This window comes from Tasmannia lanceolata, unplaced genomic scaffold (genome assembly GCF_043159265.1).
Source record: "Tasmannia lanceolata isolate RefF3 unplaced genomic scaffold, GAP_Taslan_0.1 ptg000025l, whole genome shotgun sequence".
Taxonomy (NCBI): domain Eukaryota; kingdom Viridiplantae; phylum Streptophyta; class Magnoliopsida; order Canellales; family Winteraceae; genus Tasmannia; species Tasmannia lanceolata.
The window spans coordinates 6,289,655-6,311,182 of record NW_027518702.1 but is presented as its reverse complement, the minus strand read 5'-3'; the positions used below and the strand labels follow the sequence as shown (position 1 = coordinate 6,311,182).

The following is a 21,528-nucleotide window of genomic DNA, read 5'->3' as shown; positions in this document are numbered from 1 at the left end:
GGGTCGAGCGAGTTGTGAGTGGGATCGTCGCAGGGATCCAATGGTCATTCTGGTAGGGCCCACCATGTGCCAACTGCGATTTCAAGTAATATAGTTAAACTATGATTGCATTAGGCAAGTGGCTCCCACCAGAGCATTACCATGAATAAGACCATCAGATCTAAATTCCCCATGCACATCCAATGTGCATATTCTTCTTCCAATCCTACATTTACCGAGTTTGGTCCTAAGGGGGTGGAAATCAATTATCCCTGGGCCCACTCAATGGTATACCTTTCGATCTATCAAGCTTGGGCCTGCAAATGCATTTGCAAATACCTTTTGAAAACAATTAATGCTTTTCAGAAAACCTTTGATAAATAATTTATCAAACCGAGTGGCCAGTCATTATTTAAAGGGCGTAGTTGAGATTGAAAGTGTAAATGAACTTCTTCTACAAGAGAGGTGGAGGATTCCTTGTTGGGAATAACTATTGATCTCATGAGTTTACCCGATGACCCAGTGCTACCCTATGGTAATCCTATTTGGACTACAGTTAGCTAGACCAAAACCATAAGTTGCGTCCACAAACCATAACAACCCCTCAACTCTAAGGACATTTCCAAGGGCCCTATTGGACAAAATAACCTTATCCAAATCTATGTCCACAGGTTATTCTATAAAGTGAGTTCAGTGCGTGATCCAATCATCGAACCCATTCCACCTACTTAGGGTCAACTACCCAAGTGACCTAGATAGGCCACCCCAATGCGTGTATGGAGACAGAATCGATGTTGGTTGTGTACAGGTACGAGATGTCCAATCTCAACTCCAACTAGGAACATTATAGGTCTGCAATGAACTGGATGGCCATATCTTCCTGCCACATAATCTCTACGTGCATGACCTATCCTATGATGTTACCTAAGGACAAACGTGCGTCTAGAAGCGCATCACACACTCCTGTAAGTACCCAATAGATGTCATAAGTCAATAAAACATAGTTTCAATACGACAACAACAAGCTTTTAGGGTAAACGCACTAACAGTAATTAAGGTGCATTATTACAAAGTTGAATAGATAACTAGTATCAAATCTTACTCAAAAGCTTATCTACAAATTCCTCAATATTCTTATCTGAACTTCCACCCTTTTCTAGTGCCTCTTTTGCCAATTCCCTCCATTTACAAGCATTCCTCTTAATCTCTTGTGCTCTTTCTCCCTCCATCACTGCTCTTATAGACTGCTCCACTTCTTCCTTTCTCACAACCCTCTTCTCATCAACCCTAGCTTTCAATCCCACACCCCACACCTCCTCCATATACTTAGCATTAGTGGGTTGGTCAGACCATTGTGGCATGGCCACCATTGGCACTCCTAGGCTGAGTGCCTCCAATATAGAGTTCCACCCACAATGTGTCACAAAGCAACCCACGGCTTTGTGAGCCAAACCTCCAGTTGGGGGCACCAACTCACCACTAACCCTTTCTCTATTCTCTCCTTCACAAACTTGGAAGGAAGCTTTCTCCTCTGACTCCCTCAATACCCACAAGTAGTAGTAGTTTGTCCCACTAAGTCCCCATGCCAATTCCTCCATTTGCACTGCTTCTAATTCTGCTGGGCTTCCAAATGCCACATAGACAACTGACCCAATTGGCCTTGCATCTAGCCACTTCATGCATGTATAGCTATTTGGGTCCCAAAGGTTGACACTGCAGTGGTTTTCATCACCATTGATGATATTGTCTATGGATGGCACCGCAGGCCCTATTGTCCTTACTCGCAAAAGCCCCTCCAGCCAGCTTACCACCTTTGGGAAATTACATGACAAGGTAAACTTGTTAGAAGATTATTAAGATATTTCATAATGATATTTCCATGCCTTTTTTTATAATCAGCCCAACCTTATTCTGATAATCAGTTAGGACTCACAGTCGGTTCTTAAAATCCAAAAAAAAAAAACATAGCCTGAATAATTTTATCCCATATGCACCAGAAAAAAAATTACAATAAAATTAAGACCCACCTCACCCTCCAGCTTCTCAAAACTGTTAACAAGGACCATGTCTGCGTTCTCCAAATTGGAGAACTGATTCAAAACAGACTCCAATATAAATGGGTAGGAGTCCCACGCCGAAACAAAAGATGGAAGGTCTGATATTCCCAATTGAGGCACCCCATGCACCATTTGGGGTGTCCCTACCAATCCTGTGGCCACCTGACCCTGGTGCACAAGATAGTAGATGGCGTCCACAGCACACGATTGAGTGAAGAAAGGGGCCCCATATAGACCAAGTCGCTTGGCTACGTCGAGAGCCCAAGGAATGACACTGTCATAAACAATGCAACTAAAGGGACCCTTAGAGTCACATTCATGTTTTTCTATAAAATTGGCTAACATTTGTGAGCCATGGTCTAAGAAATGTTTGTAGTCAGTTGCACCACTATCGCAAATGGGTTCGACCTTGACGAAGCCGTCCCCAAAATACATCAACTTTGTAATGGAGATGGGGGGAGGCTAGTGTGACTTTGAGGCCTTTAGAGGCTAAGCGTTTGGCAAATTGGAGTATTGGGTTTATGTGTCCTTGGGCAGGAAAGGGGAGAACTAGAACATGGGGGGCTTTATCTCTTTTCTCATTCTTATCCATACCCATAGAATTTATTTTCTGTAGTCTATATTTTGCTGTAGATCAATGTGAATTAGGGAAGAGTCACATTTTATAGGAGTAGAGGGAGATTATTTTAAATGACTCCAGTTGTCTGGTTTGATTAGTTATAAGTCTTTGTCTTTTCTTAATGGACTAGAAAATTCTGCCGCTAGAGTTAGAATAATTGTGCCTTGGGTTGCCCTAATTTTCATTTCCTTACTTTAAGAACCTGTTTGGATTGCAAGAATTTTAAGAAAAGTTTGGAATGAAAAAAAAAATCTAGAATTTCCTACTTTTTTATACATCCAAAAAGCTAACTTGAACCAACCCCTTTCAATTTTTACTCAAAGGGGCCTTCAACTTATGGTAATATCCCTCTAAGTTAACCTTAGTCATATCATTTGTCTCTAAATTGTGAACAGAATAAATTTTAATAAGAAAATGATTTCCAGTAGAAATATTTTTCTTGCAATCCAAACAAGGAAATGCCAAAGACTTCTTCACCACTCAAAAGAGTTATGGAGGGATAGGAAATTGCCAAGATCTCCATTTTGGCCTCGGGCGACCAAGAATCTCACTCATGGGCTATCATTTCTATCATTTCCATGCTATCCTCATCTAGCATTTAACTTTTCTGAATTATCATTTAACGACGCCTAATCTGAAATTTTTTTCAGAATCAATAACTTAATTTGTTGATTTCATTGAATGTTTCTGTTATAACTATAGATAATATTAGGGCTGCGATGTGGGTCAAAGGATACAATGTTAATGGACAGGATTTGGGTAAAACAATTGGATCCGGACTGTGTTCATTGAATCTATATCCTAAGGTCTGAAATTATTTCGGATCGTGATCTAGATGGTGCGTCTTAGGTCTGAATCAATGGTGTCACTTTCAAAAATACCTTGGTATCAAATGCCTCCCAAGAGAACCTAGCAGGGTCAGACAATATGGAGTTTCTAAATCCATACATATACGAAGAGCATGAGATGCTGGTTTGGGGTTCCCATGTCAATACTCAGTTCTTTAGCATTTAATATTTGGAAGCTTTTGTTATCTTTTCCTTCTGATTCGCTCTTTGATACTCTTTATGGTGTTCCTAGTGTTGCAGCCAAATTCCCTGTCACTTTCATTTTCTACTGAAGTTATTATAGCTGCTGAGGACTCTTTCTTCTCAGGTTGTTGTTATATGGTTATCTTTTCTACCTTGTTGTTATATGTTTAATCTTTTCCCTGTTGTTCAATAGAAGAAGTGAATGAGCAAACATTTCAGAAGGTAAGTAAAATCTCCTTTCAGCAGGATTAACATTTATTCTGAATAGATTAATGGTGCCTTAGTCTTAAATTGTTCATTAGTTGTTAAAGAATTATTATAATACCATAGATCTTCTATGATAGCATCTTATGGCTATAAGTGATAGTACAAAAACTCTATACAGATCTTGTAATTGAAACATAAGATAACAGCATTTAATCATGTAACTGAAAGATGAGAATTTATATGATGGGTTGCCGTGAAAACACGTGAAGTCTGAAGAAAGTAGGTACGGCCCACTTTTTTCAATGATCCAAACCGTTCATCTGTTTGGGCACAACATAAATAGGTTGTGCCCCAAAAATCATTTCCATAGGATGATCCTAACCCTCCGATCTGTATAAATTCTCCTGAAAGATAATATATCATCATGCAATAGCATATATGCATTTTGAAACACATGTTATATTTAAATAGAAAAGTTTGCATTTAACGATGAAAATTTCCATATATTTTGATTTAGGATACAAAGATTACAAGTGATTGTCTCACCTTGATTTAGGTGATTGGAGACAATCCACAATAACCAAAAAGTCCTATCTCATAGGTGGGCTTGGTGGCTGGGTCAGTGTGTCTTCAATCGAGTAGTTATGTTATCTACTCCGTCGGCCCAAAATATAGTGGGGACCCACATTGTTTACGTGATACAAACCATTAATTTGATGGGCGCTCACATAGATAGGGTGTGAAAAAAAAAATCAGTTCCATAGGATCATCCCAACCCTTTGATATGTCGAGGTTAAAATCGACTGGTATAAACCTCCACAAATTTGTTTTCTAGGCCGACCGAGTAGATATAGATATGTTATCTACTCGATCGATTGAGGGACTGCACATTTGGAAACTTCAATAGATCGGAGGGTTAGGATCATCCTATTGAAATGATTTTAGGTCCGTAGCCTATTTACGTTGTGGCGCAACAAATGGACGGTTTGGATCATCCTATGGAGTGTGCAATACCCTACTTTTTGATAAATACAGGTTTGTATGGCCACCATCATACCCAAGAGATATTCAATTCATTCCATGGCCAAAAAAACCACTACCGAGGCGGAGGCGACTCCTACGCAACAAAAACCCATTTCAAGAAAGCAAAAACGAGGCCAAGAAATTGAAGACATCTTCTCCTCCAAGAAGAACAGTAAAAAATCAGACACAAAACAAAAAGGAGGAGAAGAAGAAGCAGCTAAAGACGCGAATACGAAACCCCTGAAGGATACAAAGACAAAGAAGAAAAACAAGAAGGAGAACAAGGTTTCTTCAAAAGGAGATGGAATTTTCAATCCAGAACCTCGGCCGAGGCATAAAACCCTAGATGGACTCACCATCTACTCTGCAGATGAACTTGGAGTAGGAAAATCGGATGTTGGAAATAACCTAAGGCCATTAATTTTAATCTAATTTTGTTTGTATTAGCTTCCTATTGTAGTAATTCTTTAGTTCTAATACCGATACCGGGCTTCGGATTTTAGGGATTTCCTTCAGTCGAATCCTAATAACAGTTCTTGGCAGCTCTTGACATAACCTAAGGCCATGTTTGGATTGCAAGAATTTTCTGGAAAAGTTTGGAAAGGAAAAATATTTCTAAATTTTACTACTTTTTTACACTAAAAAAGATAAGTTGAACTTACCCTATTCAATTTTTATTTAGAGGGACCTTCAATTTTTCATCTTGTCCCTCTTAATTAACCATAGTTATGTAATCTCCCTCTAAATTGTCGAAAGGAAAAAAGTTTCTCGAGAAAGAATTTATGCCAGAAAGATTTTTCTTGCAATCCTAACTGAGTATAAGAGAACTGGAAAATGTTATTAGATAATTTTCTTGGTATTAGCTCTTTGAAAGGACCTAAGAGAAGAACTGAAAAATGTTCTTATATATTTTAATGATAAACAAATAGAAACAGATACAAACCTCCCCATTAAAAACAAATAGAAACAGAAAGGAGAAGTGATTAAGAAGTTTACAAAGTGAGGGCTGTTTCATAACAATGAAGTTATGTTTTGTATCGCAATATTATTGAGAACTTCCAACAAGTAGTTAGGTTTCAATCTAGCAAATGCTCCAAAAAATTTCTTTAAAGTTTTTGAGCTGTGTATGACACATTTAGTAGAAAAGGTCACATTGCTACCTTCAATGGAAGAGTAAATGGATGGAAAGATAGGGTAGAGTAGAGTCCTGTTTAAACACGGCAAGAAAAAAAAAATTCATAGTCTTTTTGGTGGTTAGTTTAGGGGTGAAAAACTGTCAATGTAAACGTATGAGTCAATGATCTGAAGATCCAGATTTTGGAGGATCACGAATGGAGGTAGTGGCAAGAATGCATGAAATATCTAAGAACTAAAGGATTTTCTATGCTGGACCTATTGGGGTAACAGAAGTTCGAGCGGTCTATCAGGAGAAATAAGGGATTGTCTATCAGGAGAAAATTATGCAAGGATTTTCCAATTTGATGAGAGTTTTGTTTGTATGCAAGGCAACTTTGGTATTTTTAACTGCATCATAAAATCCCTATAGCTTGCACTTACTGTTTACTACAAACACCCTTCTAATATCAATAAAACTCAACCATTCACAGATTATCAGTTTCTCTTTTCAACTCTGAGAACCATGTCTCTTTTGAAGGCCTGTAAAAAAACACTTCCCATGTGTGCACACTAAAAGATTGACATACTTGGATTCCTAGAAGCAAACTCTTGGCTAATGAAGGAATCACTGTTCCATCTTCACCGGTCAATGTGCAAACAGAAAGGAGCTGTTGTTAACAACTACCAAGGCTCCATCACCATTGCCACACCTCCTTAAATTTCTTTAAAAGTTCTACAAAAACTTAAGTTATGGATAGTTTCCACTTTTTTAAATTGCTACTAACATGTGAGGCCAAGCCTAGGAAGGGTTATACCATGAATTGATTGTAGGCCCCGTACTGCAGCATTACAGGACAATGTTTAATTGTGTCTACACTAGCTTTCGATTTTTTAATTTAATTTTCTTTTCTTTTCTTCACTTTCTATTTTGTTCTTTTATTATTTATAGAAATTAAAGTTAAGAACACATGTATACATTACTTAATGTCAGGTCTAGACTCTAGAGTAATCAGAGCAATACGATATGTTGCTGAACTCCATGTAACTCAGGAAAGAGGCAAACAAGAAGCAAAGGATCATGCCAAGAAGTAAGCACCTCACCTGTCAATGTATCAACAGAAAGACAATGAAATATGACTTAAAAGATTCCTCAAAAAATATTCTATTGCTATTTGTAATGCTAAGGGAGGAATCACCATTCTATCTTCACAGGTCAATGTACCAACAAAAAAGACACTAATTAAATTAACAACTATAGAGCCCTCATCATCATAGCTTCAGATTCCTCAGTAACTAAAAGATATATACATAATGAACATGGTTCTCCATTTCTACCTCAAGCCAGTGTACTTGGTTATCATTCCAGTCCAATAACGTGACTATTTATCCTTTTAACTCTGTAGTCACCCAAAAACGGATGCAAATTGAAACAAATCCTTTAGTTCTTAGATATTTCATGCATTCTTGCCACTACTTCCATTCGTGATCCTCCAAAATCTGGATCTTCATATCATTGACTCATACGTTTACATTGACAGTTTTTCACCCCTAAACTAACCACCAAAAAGACTATGAAATTTTTTTTCTTGCCGTGTTTAAACAGGACTCTACTCTACCCTATCTTTCCATCCATTTACTCTTCCATTGAAGGTAGCAATGTGACCTTTTCTACTAAATGTGTCATACACAGCTCAAAAAACTTTAAAGAAAAATTTTGGAGCATTTGCTAGATTGAAACCTAACTACTTGTTGGAAGTTCTCAATAATATTGCGATACAAAACATAACTTCATTGTTATGAAACAGCCCTCACTTTGTAAACTTCTTAATCACTTCTCCTTTCTGTTTCTATTTGTTTTTAATGGGGAGGTTTGTATCTGTTTCTATTTGTTTATCATTAAAATATATAAGAACATTTTTCAGTTCTTCTCTTAGGTCCTTTCAAAGAGCTAATACCAAGAAAATTATCTAATAACATTTTCCAGTTCTCTTATACTCAGTTAGGATTGCAAGAAAAATCTTTCTGGCATAAATTCTTTCTCGAGAAACTTTTTTCCTTTCCACAATTTAGAGGGAGATTACATAACTATGGTTAATTAAGAGGGACAAGATAAAAATTGAATAGGGTAAGTTCAACTTATCTTTTTTAGTGTGAAAAAGTAGCAAAATTTAGAAATATTTTTCCTTTCCAAACTTTTCCAGAAAATTCTTGCAATCCAAACATGGCCTTAGGTTATGTCAAGAGCTGCCAAGAACTGTTATTAGGATTCGACTGAAGGAAATCCCTAAAATCCGAAGCCCGGTATCGGTATTAGAACTAAAGAATTACTACAATAGGAAGCTAATACAAACAAAATTAGATTAAAATTAAACTAAACAGGTTGAATTGTTCATCCTCATAGAACCCAAAAAAAACACCACTCCAACCTTTTTCACCAACAATATGATGAATCCGACAACATCCCATCAAACCTAATTCAAAAACCCTAGATTTTTTCTACTCAAATAATCAAAACCCAGATGGGAAAAACCAAAATTCAAACCAATCCAACCGTTTTCACCAACAATATGATGAATCCCAGAACAACCCATCAAACCTAATCCAAAAACCCTTGTTTTTTTCTACTCAAATAATCAAAACCCAGATGGGAAAAACCAAAATTCAAACCAATCCAACTGTTTACAACAACAATATGATGAATCCCAGAACAACCCATCAAACCTAATCTAAAAACCCTTGTTTTTTTCTACTCAAATAATCAAAACCCAGATGGGAAAAACCAAAATTCAAACCAATCCAACCGTTTACAACAACAATATGATGAATCCCAGAACAACCCATCAAACCTAATCCAAAAACCCTTGTTTTTTTCTACTCAAATAATCAAAACCCAGATGGGAAAAACCAAAATTCAAACCAATCCAACCGTTTACAACAACAATATGATGAATCCCAGAACAACCCATCAAACCTAATCCAAAAACCCTAGTTTTTTTCTACTCAAATAATCAAAACCCAGATGGAAAAAACCCAAATTCTCCACAGAATCCAATCAAAAGCAACAAGAACAATCAAACGGACAAAGAACCGTAACTCCAGCATCCGATTTTCCTACTCCAAGTTCATCTGCAGAGTAGATGGTGAGTCCATCTAGGGTTTTATGCCTCGGCCGAGGTTCTGGATTGAAAATTCCATCTCTGTTTGAAGAAACCTTGTTCTCCTTCTTGTTTTTCTTCTTTGTCTTTGTATCCTTCAGGGGTTTCGTATTCTCGTCTTTAGCTGCTTCTTCTTCTTCTCCTTTTTGTTTTGTGTCTGATTTTTTGCTCTTCTTCTTGGAGGAGAAGATTTCTTCAATTTCTTGGCCTCGTTTTTGCTTTCTTGAAATGGGTTTTTGTTGCGCAGGAGTCGCCTCCGCCTCGGTAGTGGTTTTTTTGGCCATGGAAAATATCTCTTGGGTATGATGGTGGCCATACAAACCCGTATTTATCAAAAAGTAGGGTATTGCACACTCCATAGGATGATCCAAACCGTCCATTTGTTGCGCCACAACGTAAATAGGCTACGGACCTAAAATCATTTCAATAGGATGATCCTAACCCTCCGATCTATTGAAGTTTCCAAATGTGCAGTCCCTCAATCGATCGAGTAGATAACATATCTATATCTACTCGGTCGGCCTAGAAAACAAATTTGTGGAGGTTTATACCAGTCGATTTTAACCTCGACATATCAAAGGGTTGGGATGATCCTATGGAACTGATTTTTTTTTTTCACACCCTATCTATGTGAGCGCCCATCAAATTAATGGTTTGTATCACGTAAACAATGTGGGTCCCACTATATTTTGAGCCGACGGAGTAAATAACATAACTACTCGATTGAAGACACACTGACCCAGCCACCAAGCCCACCTATGAGATAGGACTTTTTGGTTATTGTGGATTCAAATCTTAAGCATGGAAGCATCTTAACCCATGCAATTGTTAAAGCTATTGCTTTAATAAAGAGAAATGATGGATTTTTTGACACCCCTTGAAAAACTCTTGCATTGCTTTCTTCCCATAGAACACACAATGTTGTTACAAAGGACATGTTCCTTAGTCTTCTTATACCCCTCATTAAACATTTATCAAACCTAAAATTCCAGTACAGCAGAAAATATTGCATCCTTCTTTGCATTTGTTATCTGACATGATCTTAAATAATTTTTAGTTACAGAGACATCTTTATGGGGAGAACTCTCCCTATGGCATAATTTTCATGTTTCAGAAGCTCCAACTTGGTGTTTCGTTGACTCAAATTTAAATGTGGTAAGTAAAAAGAGCTTAAACTCGGGCGAGTAAAAAGAGCCTTCATTGATTTGGTAGAGCAAAATCCGATTCAGGAAAGAACTCAGCTAAGGTAAAAAGGTACATGGTCAAATTTTCATTAGCTCTGGCAAGCCATAGGAGTTTTCATTGACTTGGTAAGGCATAAGTGACAAGAACTCGCCCAAGGTGGGAAAACTTTTTAAGTTGTGGTTGAAGCACTCCATGGCCATCTCACTCTCTCTCTCTCTCTCTCTCTCTCTCTCTCTCTCTCTCTATCAACGTGAACTTTTGGTGGGGCCTAGCCTCACTTATAAGAACTCTCTCTTTGAGGGCAAACCCTCTGTTGGCCCCACAATAAGTGATTTAGATCATTGTAGTAGGTGGATCTCATAAAATGTATATTTTAAAAAAAAATCTTTTGGCCTTCGCTGGTTCAAAGATCCAAACCATTCATTTATTGGGCTCCAACTTAAAGAGGCCTCGGCCATAAAATCATCTCCATATGATGATCCAAACCCTCTGATCAACCTTTATGAATCGGAGATTTAGGATGATCATATGGAGATAATTTTTCAAGAAAGGCATATTTACAATGGGGCCCATCAATTGAACAGTCCGGATATTAGAATAATGTGGACCGCAATGAATTTTTTAATAAATAAGCGTGCACATAGTTTTTGTAAAAATAAGGTGGACCCACCTTGTTCTAAGATCTAAACCATTCGGTTGTTTGACCCTAAAGCACGTCGTAGCACAAAAATCAACTCCATTGGATTATCTTAAAGCTATTATCTATAGAGGTTTCTATGGTGTAGCTTATCTACACATTAGAGGGTTAGATCATACAACGGAGATGATTTTTGGGGCACAATCTAATAACATTGGGGCCAGCAGACTAGGAATCTAGGATCTTCGAATAAGATGAGCTTCATCTCCATTATTTTGTGATCCAAGACATTCATTTGTAGGACCCTAGCATAGATAGCGTGTGCCCAAAAAAATCTCCTCCATAGGATGATCCTAAACCTCCGATCTGGAGATTTCAAATGGACGGCACAGTGTAGAACCTCTATAGATAGGAGGGTTAAGATCATCCTATACAGAAGATTTTTTTGGGCACACCCTATCTACATCAGCGCCCAACAATTGAATGGTATAGATCGCCCAAACAATGTGGGCCCCACTGTAAAGTTTTAGGGCACTGTAATTTTGGGTGCACTGTAAATTTTTAGTGCATCTCCATGTGGGACCCAAAAATCGCTTTTTATTACCATCGATAAAGAAAGTTTCTATCTGTATAGTCATTCTCAAGAAGGAATTTCCCGTTTGCATACGCCTATGAAACCCTAACCCCTGTCCTTAGTTTTCCTAAATCCAGCTACGTGCAATTTTCGCAGGCAAGAGTACCAATCTAAACCCTAATCTCTCTCTCTCTCTCTTGTGAATGATCCTTATTCTGTGATTTTCCTTTTGGATACGTGGATTTTAATGTCTTCTATGGTTAGGTTTTAAGCTACTCAAGTTGGATAATCTTAATTTCATATTCAAAATCAAAAGTAACAAATGGGGATTTTTATTTAATGGTTTTGTACTTTGTAAAGGGTTCTTAATTCTGATGCATTATTATTTATTAGCAGTATATTCATTGACATCTAGAAATCTTCAATAAAGTCATCATCACTGTTGTGAATTTCCTCTCCGTATGTGGAATTGATGGTTTGATTTTTTGAATTTCAGTTTTTACCTTTTCTCCTATATTTTAAAAGTGGATAACTAGTGTTATTTAGTTTATAATTGCTGATAATTCTAATTATAAGGAATTGAACCATTTTATTAAAGTCTTGACTAGTGTTGTTTCCCTCGCGTTTCCATTGTTCAACATCTTAAAAAGACTTTTTTCAGTCTAACATCGACTTATCAATGATTTTCTGGTTAATTTGACATCAGGTAATTGTTGTTGCCGTTTATATGTACCTGTATATACATATATTGAACTTGGTTGTGATTGTGAGTTTCACGTCCGCGTAACACCTAGGTACTATGGGATCCTATACACTAAATCTCTGCATTTGGTTTATCGTTTCTTTGTTCTTACTTCATGCGTTTTTACCTGTCACCTGATATTTTCCAGCAACTTGCTAATGAGTTTTGGCCTTGATTGGCTAGTGTTTGGTTTCCATACCATTTTTTTCTTGCTTTGATGAAAATTTTGTTGAAGTACTCTTGGAAACCATAAACAAGAACTTCCACTTCTTGTTTCTTGATTCACCTTTAACCACCTTTCCTTAACCTTCAACAACCTCCAATAATTGCCTTCCCCCTAATCACATTTCACCTTAACCAATTATCTCTATAGGTCGTTAATAGGATTCCCTACACAGTCAACCTCCCTTCAACAAAGATCTCCATTAGTTTCAAGTGCCCTTTTAGTCCCTTTTCTTACTGTTTCACTCATAGTTTTAAAACACCTCCGCTTCATCGTGGACTCTCCTGAGTCGACTCCCTTTTCCCTTGGCCGTGTTCTACATTTTGCCACTGTGTTTCGCGTTTTGCCCTATAGAGTCAATAAAAACTCCTTTTGACTCTCCCGAGTTATGACCGCGCAACCGAGTACTCATCTGCCTCAACTGCGTTCTTGGCCACATCCGCGTCTGGGTCGACAAGGATTTTTCTTGGCCGCATTTGAACTGCATCCTCATTTTTAAATACTGGTTTCACGAGCCTCTTCAACCTTGTCCACGACCCTATTCCTTCTGTTTTCCTCCCTTTTCCTTTGATTTTTCCTCAACAAATTCCTTAACCTTAACCCTTATATGAAGTAAAAAACTGGCAGTTGTAGTAGTTGAGCTGTTCTAACTAAGTCAAAAGGCATTACAAGTGGATTTTATGGATGCATGTTTTCTGCCTCTCTTTGGCTTCTCTTCTTTATACTTATCCGCCTCTTTTGTTTGTATAACGTTCAAATCCTCAATGCCTTATCTATTTTGTCTATTGTTTAAAGTTCAAGTAACCTTGAACCCGTCTCTTCTCCTTTTTAAAACTCAACTGAACTTTGATAATCAAATCAATCAACTTCAGTCACCTAAACTAATAGGAATAGGTTCTGTTCTTTCAAAGTGTATGGGAATTTGACTATGGTAAAAGATATTTCCACCCATTTTCATCATTTCCAGCCCTTTTTGTTTTTCTTTTCCAAAAAATAGATCTATTTCCATCTCCTTTTGATTGCCTTGTACTAGAAATGACTTAATTTTTAAAAGGATGAAAATACTAAGAGTTGGACATTGTTAAATGACTTAGTTCTCCTCTTTCAAATAACTACATTGACCCCACAAGGCACATAGGGCCCGTTTGGATACCTCAGATTTTGTATTTGGATTTGGAATTGAGTTTTTAGTACAAAATTAATAGATTTTCCCGCTCATGTTGAGAGAGAGAGAGAGAGAGAGAGAGAGAGAGAGAAGGGGGTTATTCCTAGTGGAGGGGTGAGGTTGAGGAGCAAAGAGGGTGAAGGAAACTGCCAGATATATGGATTTCCAATTTCTTATTTCCACAGCAAATTTAGAAATCTGATTTTTTTTTCATTGTCAGCTGCTAAATTAGAAATCCATGAATTTGATCTGAACCAAATTACAATGCAAAAAGGGCTGCAAATGTGAGAAATTCAAATCAAAATCTTCTCGGCATCCAAACGGGCCTTTAATGGATTTCAGAATCTCCTTGGGATGATAGACTAGCAGGAAGTTTAGGGAGTCTACTAACTCATCTTCTTTTAGGGTCTGTTCACTTGTTTTCCTGCGAAAGAAAAGAAAAGAAAGGAAAAGAATCTGGCGTTAAAAAATGGAAAAGACAAAAAAATTGTGATGGAAAACTTGTCCATTGGTCGTTTAGTTGCCCAGAAACCCAAAGAAATTAAGTAGGAAAAAGGAAACTAAGCTGTTCAGTTGCAAAGAAACCCACAGAAACCAAACATATACATATCCTCATCCTGAACTAGATTTGTCTAAGGGATACAAATAGGGCTGCAAACAAGCCGAGCCGAGCTGAACATTGGGGTGTTCGTGCTCGGCTCGCTTAGTTTGAGGGTCGGCTCGTGTTCGGCTCATGTTTGTGACGAGCTTTATACTATGGGCTCGTGTTCGGCTCGCCAAAATTCAACAAAGCTCGAGTTCGGCTCGGCTTGGCTCGGCTCGTTTAGTAAATGAACGAGCCCGAGCCGAGCTTTTAATGAGCCAAGCCGAGCCAAGCTCGACCTTGGTTGGGTTCGGGCTCAGCTCGTTTAGTAAACACATCAAATAAATACCATTAATATATATATATATATATATATATATATATATATATATAACGAACATAATCTGAGCTTTAAAGCTCGGTTCGACTTTATGAACTGAGCCTAAAATGTTCACAAGCTTGTCCAAGCCGAACTGTACAAAGCTCGAGTTCGGCTCGTTTAGTAAACAAACGAGCCCAAGCCGAGCTTTTAATGAGCCGAACCCAAACATGTTCGTGATCTGGCTCGGTTCATTTGCAGCCCTAGATACAAATATAAGTTGTGGCTCACAAGTGGGCTCAAATTAAGTTTGTTAATCATGAGTTCAAAATATAATAAACATATCAATAACCACAATAATAATCGCTAATATAAAAAACCATGGGCAACTCCATCTTGTAGCTTTGCCATCCACACGAGTGTGGTGGTCTTCTTTGCTATCTTCATGCCAGTCCTCACAACGCTCTTACTAAAGTTGGTTCTCAAGCTGCAATGCCAACTTCCTATGCAGATGCATGTTTCAACGAGTTAATTTCAGCAAGACAATGCCAACTTCCAAACACTACCAAACGCTTTGGATTCGGGTATGGGCCCACATTAATTGGATGATCCAAAGCGTTCATTTGATGGGTCCAGACATAGATAGGGTGTGCCCAAAAAATCAGCTCCATCGGATCATCCTAACCCTTCAATCTATGGACTGAGGGGAGCAAACCTTAAACAAAACGAAACTAGAGGGGATGTCTTTGTCACTTTTTAAACTATAGGGGTTGAAGTGGATGTGTCAGAAACTAGAGGGGGTGTAAATGTAATTATCCCGAAAAATTAATAGCCGAAATCTAAATTTGACCCGAACACAAGGAAATTTATTTGGCTCCGACCCGTTGATACCCAAGCATGTGAAGCATATATAATTGAATCCATTAAAAATGTGGGCAACCACAAGTCTAGCAACACAGTGCTCCCTCCTTATTACGCCATCTTTAAGGCTGTGCTTGGATTGCCGGAATCAGGAATCGGAATTGGCATCATATTCTGATTCTCCATAAAATGGAATGAGAAAACATTTACAGTAAAATTTTAGTTGAAATTTTATTTTTGATAAAAATTCCATTCCGACCTGGGTGGAGTCAGAATACCATATATTGGGCTGGGATACATGATTCCAGCATTTTCTCCTATGATTCTACCCTGGTGTCAATTCCACCCCATTGATTTCGTTATTTTTTGAACCAAATGTCGGAATGGGGTGGAATTAGAATTCGATCTCGATTCCAGTGCTTGATTCAAGCAATCGAAATGCACCCTAAGAGCATTCCAAAAAGAAGTTAAATAGTTGATTTTGTTTAATTTTACAGATAGGGAATGCATGTGGCGCGAGACCTAGATCACATAGCTGGTCCTCATGGGATCCACCAAATCAATGGTATTGATGACACAAGTATGCATGTGCCTACTCATGCCGTTGCCAATAAGACAAATATATTCTAATCTTTGAAGGAGCTTAGCCGATGAAGAATAGATCAAAATCAAAAGATTAAAAAGCAAAAAGACTTAATTTATGCCTTGTCTTCGTTGCAAGGCAAGTATTTTGATTTTGAGTCACATTTATGCTTTGTCTTCGTTGTTAGGCAAGTATTTCCCCCTTTGTCTAAAGTGATGCCCTTTTATTTTTCTTACTTTTGTTAAAGGGAATGACTCATCTTTCCTTCCCCATCACTCTTTGGTTTCCCTCAAAGAAAGAATAATATCATCTTAGATGACTAGATATATAGCACTGATTTAGCTTCTCATGTTAAGTATTAGGTAGCGAAGGCCAGCTACAGATTGGAGCTTGCAGAGATAGAACAATGTCAGAAAGAAAAAATTGGGTTGTATGATTTCAGGAGCGACATCAGTCTGTCGATCTTTCGAATGAGAATCTCTGGAATAGACAATGTATTTACAGAGTGCCGTCGTTTATGAGAATTCGCAATAATGTAGCGTATGACCCGCATTTCGTCTCCTTGGGTCCATATCATCATGGAGAAGCGCGACTTATGCCCATGGAGGAACATAAGGTCAGAGCTGTTCTTCATTTCCTCAAGAATTCAGACAAACCCATGACTGATTATGTGAACGCTCTGGTGGAAGTTGTGGAAGAGTTGATGGGTTCTTATGACCAGCTTGACCACAAATGGAGGGACGGAGACAAATTCTTGGAGCTAATGTTCCATGATGGATGTTTCTTACTCGAAATCATGCGCAAATTCACTGACAATAACTATGGAGATTATCCTGGCAATGATCCCATTTTTGGCATATACGGGTTCCGTAAATTTAGTGTTGTTCTTTTTGAGGACACGTTGAAGATTGAAAATCTAGTGCCCCTGCTTGTTCTCAACAAGTTGGTAGTTGTTGAAAAAGGAATGACACGGGATCAGGTGAGACCTACTATAAACAAACACCCAATTACTCTCTCTTTTTTAGTTCTTCTTTTAGTCTTATATCTATCTATCTACATATGTATCTGTATATACTCACACATGACCACACAGAGCAGGTGTAACGTTCGTAGCAACCGAACCATACTACTTGAGCGCTATGTCATTAGTTGAGGAAAGTCAGTCACTCACCAAGTCAATCGAAAATTTCTATGCTTGGTTCAAAGATCAAAACCTTGACGACGAGAAAGAGCCTTAACATATAACTAAGAAAGAGACCCACAGTCTCATAGCGACCGTTAAGCTCGTAGCAAGAAATAAGGAGCCATTGCGGATGATTTAGATAGAGGGTGCACGAAGGTGTAGGCAGAAGCTTTCTGAGTCGGGGAGTGTGTATCTGTATACACACATGTGTATGCATATATATAATAGATTATTAGCTGGTACTTAACAATGAAGGTTATTAGCTGGTACTTGACAACTGAAAAAATGCCACATCTAGAAGGAAATTTTTTTTATTTAGTAGAAAACATGTTCAAATTAGTTTTTCTACTAAATATAGGTGAACACATCTTGTCCAATGCTGCACAGGTGCATCATCTTAATAGGTGGGGTTTGCGGCCAAACAACGGTATCAATTTATCTTGCAGTTGAAAATTGGGAATTGGAACCTCTTCTTGAGGATGAATAGGGTGCTCACTGTTCCCCCACATCCTCACCTTGAACACCACATTAGAAGCTTGAACAGCCCCTCTAGCTTTGTCATGATTGCCGACACCAACCACGTCATAATCAACATGATCTTGCCTTCTCAGGCAAAGGCCATGTTCTTTTATTTTGTTTTGTTTGTTGAAGGTCTTCTCATACTGGTAAAGGGCTAGAAGCAAGGATTAAAATTTCGGTTTCGGTGCCGGTTTCGGAACCTGAAATTTCAACCTAAATTTTGAAATTTCGGTCGAAATCTGGTACAAAAATGGAAAACAATATTTTAATCAATATTAAATTTCGGCCGAAATTACCGAAATTTCGGTTTAATATTATATTAATTTAAAAAAATACAGATTTTTTGGGTCAAATTTCGGCCGAAATTCTGAAATAAATGACCGTTTCGGTTTTGTGTGGTTTCGGTGTTGGTCTCCACCGAAATTTCGGATTTCGGTTGAAATTTAAAACCATGGCTAGAAGTGGGCGATGAAGACGAAGGCCGATAGAGTACTATTTTTGTTATGTGTGTGGGTGGGAAAAAGGGTGTGAGAACAAGTAATTTCATGATATATATTTCATTATCATAATGAGGAAGTGCAAATGTTATTTCCCTAAAAAATGCAATGGGTCCACCCTGTTGTGAAAAGACACCTCCAATGCCAATGTACGATCCATCGATGTGATTTTTACCGTGTATTCAGAGGATTTTTAGGGCCATAATTTAGGTCGCTGCATGTTTATACTTTGTACCACTCTTTTATAGATCCTGATTATATATATATATATATATATATATATATATATATATATATATAGTTAGGATAACCTGATTATCCAAACCCTTCCTTTATTCTGCCCCAACTTATATATGTCATGTCCAGAATATCATCCCCATAGAATGGTTCTAATCCTCCGATATATTGAGGGATGGAACATTACAAAGACCTCTTCAGATCGGAGGGGGTTAAGATCATCATACATTAGAATATATCAAATCCTCTGAGATCTGACTCTTATCTTTTGAGATCTCACCGTTGGATCGTTCATTGTTAGATTAAGCAACTAGGATTGATTAGGATACTAGTCTAGATTAGGCTAATATTTATTTATTTATTTCCATTCTTGTCTTAAGACCTTTCTAGATGTTTCTATGTTTATCCCTTGAGTGTTCTATTTAGACACTCATTAGGGCTTTTCGTAATAAAATCTCCATTACTTGTCATCCTATGGAGATGATTTACGGAGCACAAGCTATTTAACCATCGACTTAAAGAAATGAATGATTTCTATTTAGGGGGGCAGAGAGATTTTAGGAATTATTCATTAATAATGTTAATAATCAATCTTGTTAGGAAAACAAATAAGTAGAGAAAGCATAATTAAATTATTTATGGCAAAAGGCTTTTAATTTTAGTAATCCGACAAAAACATGAGTGGATTTTAGTTGATAAATTTTGAAACTGGGTGATTTGTGTGTAATTTTTCGCTATTATTTTCATTTATTGTGTTTCACCCATATTTCTAACTTGAACGTGCAGAGTACCGTGTATATAAATCATCTCGTGGTAATGTTTTTTAGAATAATAAATATTTTTGTCATCGAAGTGGATGATAGAACGGACTTGGGTTCCAACACCTTCATGCACATGTTGGCCCTTGCTTGGAAGTGCATGGTTGGAGACTACTTGTTGGATTCTCACGAACAACCAGGAACAGTATATCGTACGCCCGCAACGGTGTTAAATAGAGATGCCAAAGTGGAGTTTGACGTAAGCGAAAAAAACAGCCTCATTGGATTTGCATTCGACAAAGAGAAAGGAATCCTTAACCTCCCATTGATCAAGATCTATGATTGTACTGACTCCTTACTCATCAATCTCATAGCCTTTGAACATCTTCATACAGGCGTAAGCCACCATGTCAGTTCCTATGTTCTCTACATTGAGGGACTCATCAGATCAATCAAGGATTTGAAGTTGCTGAGGCTTAAACGTACCATTAGTACCGATAAAAATGCTGACGAGATCGTCAGGCTCATTCAAAAGATCAGTCATGACATGGGGTTCATCTCAAGGTTTACATTGTTCCATGTGATTAACCCCTTGAACGAATATTACGACAAGAGAAAGAGAAAGTGGGAGAAACGATTTCGCAAGTGGCGTTCCAACTTCATGGAAAAGTACTTTGATAGCCCTTGGAGTTTGATCGCCCTTCTCACAGCAGCTCTCATTTTGGTTCTTATAGGGTTACAAACTGTTTACGCAATTCTCTCTTACTACAAACCTGCAGATGACACTCTCCAAACTCACCATCTGTGATGCTTTCCTTCTCTGTTTTTTCTTGTTATTATTTTAAACAAGATTCAAGTGTGTGGTATAAGTGTGTATGGTGATTGAATCCATTTATAACTTCAATGACTAATGAGGAAAAGTGTTTACTTTCACCATAAATGAATGGTTTACAGCTCGTTTAAGTCGATTGGACCAGACCCTATGCAAAGTTTGAACTTTTTTTCCCTTGGAATATTAGTTTTTTCTTTTGAAACGTTAATGATAAGTTTCTTGATTTATTAGGATTATATTTCCCAAGGTAAGTAGGGTTAGCATCTTTCTTTCTTTTCTCCCCATTAGGATTAGTGTCTTGTTTTATCTTTAGTCGGGAGGAAGTGGGAAGTTTTAGGAGTTCTTTTTTTTATTGGTTGCTTTCTATTTTTGACAGGACGTTTTAAGTATTAGTTTGAGTTTGATCTATGTAATTGCTAGGATTCTAAGTTTTGCTTTAAATACATAATGTAAAGACGTTAAAGCCATTATTTGAATATAATTAAAGACGTTTTTGTCTCTCTATTTCTCTCTATCTCTTTCTTCTTCTCTCTCTTTTTCCTAGTGGATTTTAGGATTCTCCCTCTTCCCTAGTGGATTTTAGGGCATATTTTGGACCGTACGCTTCAGGAACATTTTTTTTTGTTTGATCCGCTGCGTCAAAACCTCAAAAAGAACGATTCTTGAATTTGCCAAAATATTTTAATCGATTCTCAAATTTTATTTTTTTACATAACAAAATGATTATATCTATTAAGGTATTGAAAATTTAATACGTTAAGTAAATATAATATTTTACTTCCATTTAAGAAACAATTAGGAAGTGTAAGACTCAAAACATGCGGTAATTGTAAAGTTATGGTAGTAGCACTAAGAAAACTGATAAAAGAAATCTGTAAGGTCGAGTTTCGTAGCCACAATTTTTTCGCTAAAATATTAGATTTTGAAGTGGTGATAGAAAGCTAGGGAGGTTGAGTGAAGAGTAGGGAGGGTAGGAGGAGAGGGTTAGAAAAAGGCTGAAAAACAAGTAAAATATACTGGTATACATTGTATTTTGATCAGAGTTTTTTTAAATTGTTTTTCAGCCTTTTCTCACCCTCTCTTCACTCCTGCCCTCACTACTCTTTCCTTCCCTCACCCCTCGCTAGCCCTCACACACCACTTGATAAACTAAAATTCTTTGGAAAAAAAAAATTCATGGCAAGCCAAACATGGCCAAAGTGTCTTAGTGACACGGGTACTTTGCCCATTTAGAAGAATCGATGTAACTTGGTCAAAATGATTAGTTAGTTCATGCATTCTCCTGGGTTTTTGCACATCGAAGAGGGGAGGAGAATACTAAGGTGTTGTCTGGATCTCAATGAGACACCCATGTATTGAGCCCTTGGCTTCAAGGCCAACCTGTTAGGCTGCTGATAACAATCAGGGAGGGACAATCATTCTGCATTGTTCCTTTTACCACAG

General features: G+C 37.6%; 1 protein-coding gene and 1 pseudogene across 2 annotated transcripts; one reads left to right on the top strand and one right to left on the bottom strand.

The window, feature by feature from the left end:
- Positions 1–1,070: 1,070 nt before the first annotated feature.
- LOC143857581 (UDP-glycosyltransferase 74F2 pseudogene) lies at positions 1,071–2,471 on the bottom strand (annotated as a pseudogene).
- A 9,124-nt stretch (positions 2,472–11,595) lies between these two features.
- On the top strand, positions 11,596–20,232 carry LOC143858280 (UPF0481 protein At3g47200-like). 2 transcript variants are annotated; one of them, XM_077368928.1, is made up of 3 exons: positions 11,596–11,745; positions 16,416–17,038; positions 19,282–20,232. In XM_077368928.1, exons 2-3 carry the CDS (start codon positions 16,577–16,579, stop codon positions 20,059–20,061), a joined length of 1,242 nt encoding a protein of 413 aa, XP_077225043.1. In that variant the 5' UTR covers positions 11,596–11,745; positions 16,416–16,576; the 3' UTR covers positions 20,062–20,232. The 2 variants fall into 2 exon arrangements, with proteins under 2 accessions (XP_077225043.1, XP_077225044.1); XM_077368929.1 differs by lacking the exon at positions 11,596–11,745 and having other exon boundaries at positions 16,308–17,038.
- The last annotated feature ends 1,296 nt before the right edge of the window (positions 20,233–21,528 follow it).